The following is a 5,048-nucleotide window of genomic DNA, read 5'->3' as shown; positions in this document are numbered from 1 at the left end:
AAAAGTGCAGAAATCGTTGTCTGACACAGCGATTTTACAAAAAAAAAATGCTAACAGAAATTGCTACCTATACAACGATTTTAAAAAAAAATATTTTTTTTATAAAAACGCTGTTGTTGCAGCGATTTTAACATTTTTTTAAAAAAATCTTCCAAAAATGTTGCATTGGCAGCGATTTTATTTTTAAAAAAATATGGATTTATTGGTTAGAAAAGAAATTGATATACCCATTTAGAATTTTTGAATTTTTTTTATCCTTTAGGCTTCGGACTCCACAATTCAAAAAAAGGTTTTAGTTGTAGTATATCAACACATCACACATGTAAAAAAATATATATATATACTCACAAGAAAGTAAAAAAAAAACTCTTTTTGTTAATCAGTTCCATTTAAAATACCAGATTGCATATTTTTTAGTAGTATTTTAATAATATATGTTATTTGTATAACTATATACTTTGGTATGATATATACCGTATTGAATATCGAAAAATTGATATTCAATATATCATACGAGTGTCATAATATCAAAATGACAGTATCAAAGATTTGAATATAAATAGTAATTTGGAATATACAATACCATGTCTACCCCAACTCTTCACTGCCTTTTTTGGTAAAGGGGTTGTGCCCCGGGATCTCGCGTTTGTTTACTTGCTTTACATGTATGTGTCTCTCTGAATAAGTCTATGGCAAAAAGTTGAAATTATTGGATTAGTCTAATTTAATCTCTTTGTTTAAGCATTATAGCAAGTTGTTAACCAATATAATGACATTTGCCTAACAAATTGCCAGCCTTTTTTGAACGTCGAGGACCACATGAAGAATAATTTAGGATTTAATATTGGAAAACTCTTATTAATTGCTTTTAACTTCAACTCGAAGTCATTTGTGTTGTTATGAACATAGTGACGATAGTTTCAACTCATAATAATTCATTCAACAACAACAGATATTTTCCTCCCTCTTCATAGCCGTGTGATATCGATTTTTACAAGTGATTTTCGAACGTACATGATAAAATTACAAGCAAATATTACAAAGATGATGAACCAACTGGCAAAAAAGAAACATGTGGTAACAAAAAAAAAATAAATAAATAGTGATAATTCTGTTGGAATTGAAGAAAAATGGCAGAGCTCAATTTCACTGTAGGAGGGATAACAAAAGCATGTGAGCCATTCCCTTACAACCCAACATTTTATTATTGTAATTAATGCAGCAAACATGTCTCGTGCACCATATACATTTATTAACTCACAACATCAAAGGACAAGAATTGAGGAGAATTATTAAACAACAAATGTGTAAGAGCTAACAACTATCCAACCCCAATCTGCTGGATCAGTGCCATGAATACTGGATCACCAGCTGGTTACTGAATACTAAACCTCCAGTTTTCTATCGCCAACAGACTAATAGCTGGAAGCAGAGGCAGTAAAGGGAACAAAGTTACCAGATAAATATAGGGTCAAGAGTTTATACGTGTGTCACGCTTGGACGACATAGTCTATACCATTGCGCTTACGTTTGTTGGATCTTGAAAAACAGCATATCTGAGCCCATGATTTCTTTTGCTTAACTGGTTGTGGCTTCGCATCCCTCTTTTCAACAACATCAGCCATATGCTGCACAACAGCCTGATGACCAAAATAAACGTTCACGAAACTAAACCGAACAATTAAACATAATGATAGTATAGTTAAAAAAAAAAAAACTAAAACTCAAACACACCTGTGCTCCCATCTCGATAACGTTTCCTGGTGGCACTTCAAGAGGATTTCCTTCTGTCTTTAGTACACGCAAACGCGAAAGCATCCTAAATGAATCTGGTAGAATTCGTATCTGGTTGTTACTCATGTCCAGCTCCTCAAGCATCTCAAGGTTTCCAATGGATCTAGGGAGTGATTGCAGGTCCGCAAAGTTGTTGCTAATGTTCAGCTTTACGAGTGTAGTGGCAAAGCACAAGCTCTCAGGCACTGACTCAAGCTCATTGAAACTAACATTGAGCTCTTTCAAACTTGTTAAGGATGCCATAGTTGTAGGCAATTGCCTGATGTTATTGTACCTCACGGATAGAATCTCCAAAGAATCCATTCGTCCCAAGGCTTCAGGAAGAGCTTTAAGACGGTTATAGTCAGCACGAAGTTCTTTCAGCGAAGTGCATTGACCAATAGTGTGAGGAAGTTCGTCTAGGTCATTAGTCTCAACGATCAGTTTTTTGAGACTGATAAGGGATCCCACTGCCTCGGGGAGCACAGATAGCATGTTAGAGCTAAGATCAACTTCCTCGAGATGAGTTAACCTCGCTAAAGTCAAAGGCAATGTCTTCAGGTTATTGCCATTTAGATCTAGATAGACCAAGTTAAGCAGATCTCCTATTGAATCAGGAAGTTCAACAATTTTATTTCCATGCAAATCTAGTTTTTGCAAAGATGAAAGACCCCCGATGGTAGTTGGCAATACAGCAATTCGATTCTCAGACAAATCCAAAGTCACCAAATTTGATAGCTTCCCAAGTGAATCTGGAATCCATTCTAATTGATCTGACAATTTTCTTCGAAGAATTAGCTCCTTGGTTCCTTTTTTGGCTGAAACTTCTATCAAACTAGCAAGCTTTATCAAGCTCATTTTTTCACCATTTTGACCTACAGATAAATGGCTTCTCCATTAATCGAATAATTATCATATTATAGGCAACAAAATTTATCCAATTAAGCTAACAAAGTACTAAAAAACACATTAATGTTACAGGAAATAGATTAAACTTACCAGTAGTACGCTTCAAAGTGGTATCGACAATCTGGGGCGCAGAAGAAGCATTCTTAGATCGAAGCCCAACACCGATTCCATCCATTTGAAACGCAGTGGTCGGTTTCTTCAAGTAACTGTCGTCTCTTGTAACCAGTTCAGACACTTTAACAGACTCTTTCTCACTATAAAAGCTGGACGAAGAAGACATAGTCGTAGTAGTTGCCGGAGAATTGAAACTACTACCGTTGAAGGAAGATGAATTGGCCAAAGACAAATTACTGGAATTCCTTGAAGAAGCATTATTAGCTTGAGGATTCGATGATAAGCATTTGGAAGCTCTTTGAATCAATTCATCGAACAGGTAATGAACATTTTCGAGATCTAACAATTTTAATGCCTCCCTCTTCTCTTCTTTACTCTGAAAATAAACTAAATTCCTCTGCATCTCTTGCAATATTTTGAATAGCTCTTCTGGTACATCTTTTCTTTTGTTTTGCCGCGCAATTGTCTCTAACTTCATTTTTTCCTCCTTGTCCATATTCATAACTAAAACTTTTGCTGCTTCAACTTCATCTATCCCGGGCCTTATTGGTAGTGATTTGTTAAGCCTCATCATCTCTTCCACAATCTCGTCAACAGACATTGCAGAGGATCCCATTTCACTCTCAATTTCGTCGGAAAAAAGACACAGAAACCACCCACAGTATCCAGATTCGAATACACTGTTTGGGGTTTAGTTTCCAAAACTTAAATAGAACAAAAACAACTTAGCTTTTTCAATCGAAACCTAAAATGTTGAGAAAGTTATAATTGATTTCTCCTTCTTTACAAACTTTCTAGAAGCACCAATCAAATCAAAATAATAGAACAAAACTTTACTTGTTTTTCGTGTTTTATACAGTAAAAAAACGAGTGTTTATGGAAACAGGGGCAGCATATAAAAAAAATAATGAGAAAAAGCAAACCCCACTTAGCATTCAGAAACAGAACTCTGAGTTGCTGACATTTTTTCTTTAACGAGAAACTGAAGCTATAAGAAGAAGAGTTGTGTGAGAGAGAAAACAGAGAGTTTTTGGTTTGATGGAAAATCCAACGATAAATCCATCGAAGGTAACACATTTTATTTATACAAAAAAAATAATAATCTCCACAGCTGTTGCCTGTTGTTGCTAGAAATGGTAGATTGATGTATTATTAGCACTTGCCAGTGTGAGGAATGAATTTATCATAACATAATAATTAATAATCATTTTATATATATATATTTTAAAATTATAATCGTAATTCTCAATATTTATGAAAGTTTACTTAATATGAATCTTAATCTTAATAAATTAAAGAGAACATGGTTAAAAATATCTTTAAATTACGTGTAAGGAATAAAAATACTTTTTGTTTATTATTTGGCTAAATAATGTTTTCACCGTTAATATTTTACCTCAAAAATGTACTTGCAGTCAATAATTTGGTCAAGAAATGCCCTATAGTCACAAAATGAGTCAAATATTCCCTTTTCCGAATAAATATATTATTTTTTTCTTTTTAAACACATCTTCTTCTTAATTAAAATATTATTAAGGAACGCTATTTTTGTTTTCTTTCTTCTAAAATTACTTTAACAAATAAAAATATAGAAAAAAATGAGTTTTTTATCCATTAAATAACAATAAGGAATTTTGAATCAAAGTATTGATCGTAAAAATATTTTTGACCAAACTACAAATGGAGGACATTTTTATTCCTTTCGCATAGTTTAAAGGAATTTTTAAACCAAAATATTAATGATAAAGATATTTTTTAGCCAAACTATTAATAGATGTTCTTTTTATTTCTTTCACATAATTTAAAAATATTTTTAATCTTTTATCCTAAATTAAAAAATGTAATAGCATAAATTGGGATGATAAATTCATAGAAAAAAGAAGCAAACAGTGGACTTAATTATGACTTATCGGTTATTAACGATTGTGTTTTGTTTTTATATTTCGATGATAACGGAAGAAAATTTTTTTATTATTTTTTTATATATTATATCGTATATTGTTATTTTTGTTGCATATTAGTTGCTTATCTAGCTAAAAAAAAAAAATTATATATTAGTTGTTATTAATGAAATGTTTTTTTATTTATTCTCACAATTAATTTTTTTAAAAATATTTACATTTATTTATAAAAAAAATTAAAATATTTCGTAAAAGGTGAATTAGTGAAATTATTTTGTTTATTTATGACTTTTTTTTTTTAGATATACGTGTAAAAACAATCAGTTAATATAGGACGGAACAGTATTCTTT

At 31.8% G+C, this 5,048-nt stretch overlaps 1 protein-coding gene across 1 annotated transcript; it reads right to left on the bottom strand.

Annotated features, from left to right (window-relative positions):
- Positions 1–1,120: 1,120 nt before the first annotated feature.
- Positions 1,121–3,983, bottom strand: LOC101255574 (plant intracellular Ras-group-related LRR protein 4). Its single transcript, XM_004253201.5, has 3 exons — positions 2,773–3,983; positions 1,735–2,648; positions 1,121–1,640 (listed from the first exon to the last, which is right to left on the bottom strand). The coding sequence occupies exons 1-3, from the start codon at positions 3,410–3,412 to the stop codon at positions 1,491–1,493; spliced, it is 1,704 nt and encodes a 567-aa protein (XP_004253249.2). The 5' UTR covers positions 3,413–3,983; the 3' UTR covers positions 1,121–1,490.
- Between the last annotated feature and the right edge of the window lie 1,065 nt (positions 3,984–5,048).

The sequence above is a fragment of the Solanum lycopersicum genome, chromosome 2 (genome assembly GCF_036512215.1).
Source record: "Solanum lycopersicum chromosome 2, SLM_r2.1".
NCBI lineage: Eukaryota > Viridiplantae > Streptophyta > Magnoliopsida > Solanales > Solanaceae > Solanum > Solanum lycopersicum.
The sequence above is the reverse complement of the archived record's forward strand: the minus strand, read 5'-3'. Positions and strand labels throughout refer to the sequence as shown.

Coding starts and splice junctions, on each gene's coding strand:
- LOC101255574 (XM_004253201.5), bottom strand. CDS start 3,412: ATGGGATCCTCTGCAATGTCTGTTGACGAGATTGTGGAAGAGATGATG. Junction 2,649..2,772: donor CACTTTGAAGCGTACTACTG/GTAAGTTTAATC, acceptor ATTTATCTGTAG/GTCAAAATGGTGAAAAAATG. Junction 1,641..1,734: donor TTATCGAGATGGGAGCACAG/GTGTGTTTGAGT, acceptor TTTGGTCATCAG/GCTGTTGTGCAGCATATGGC.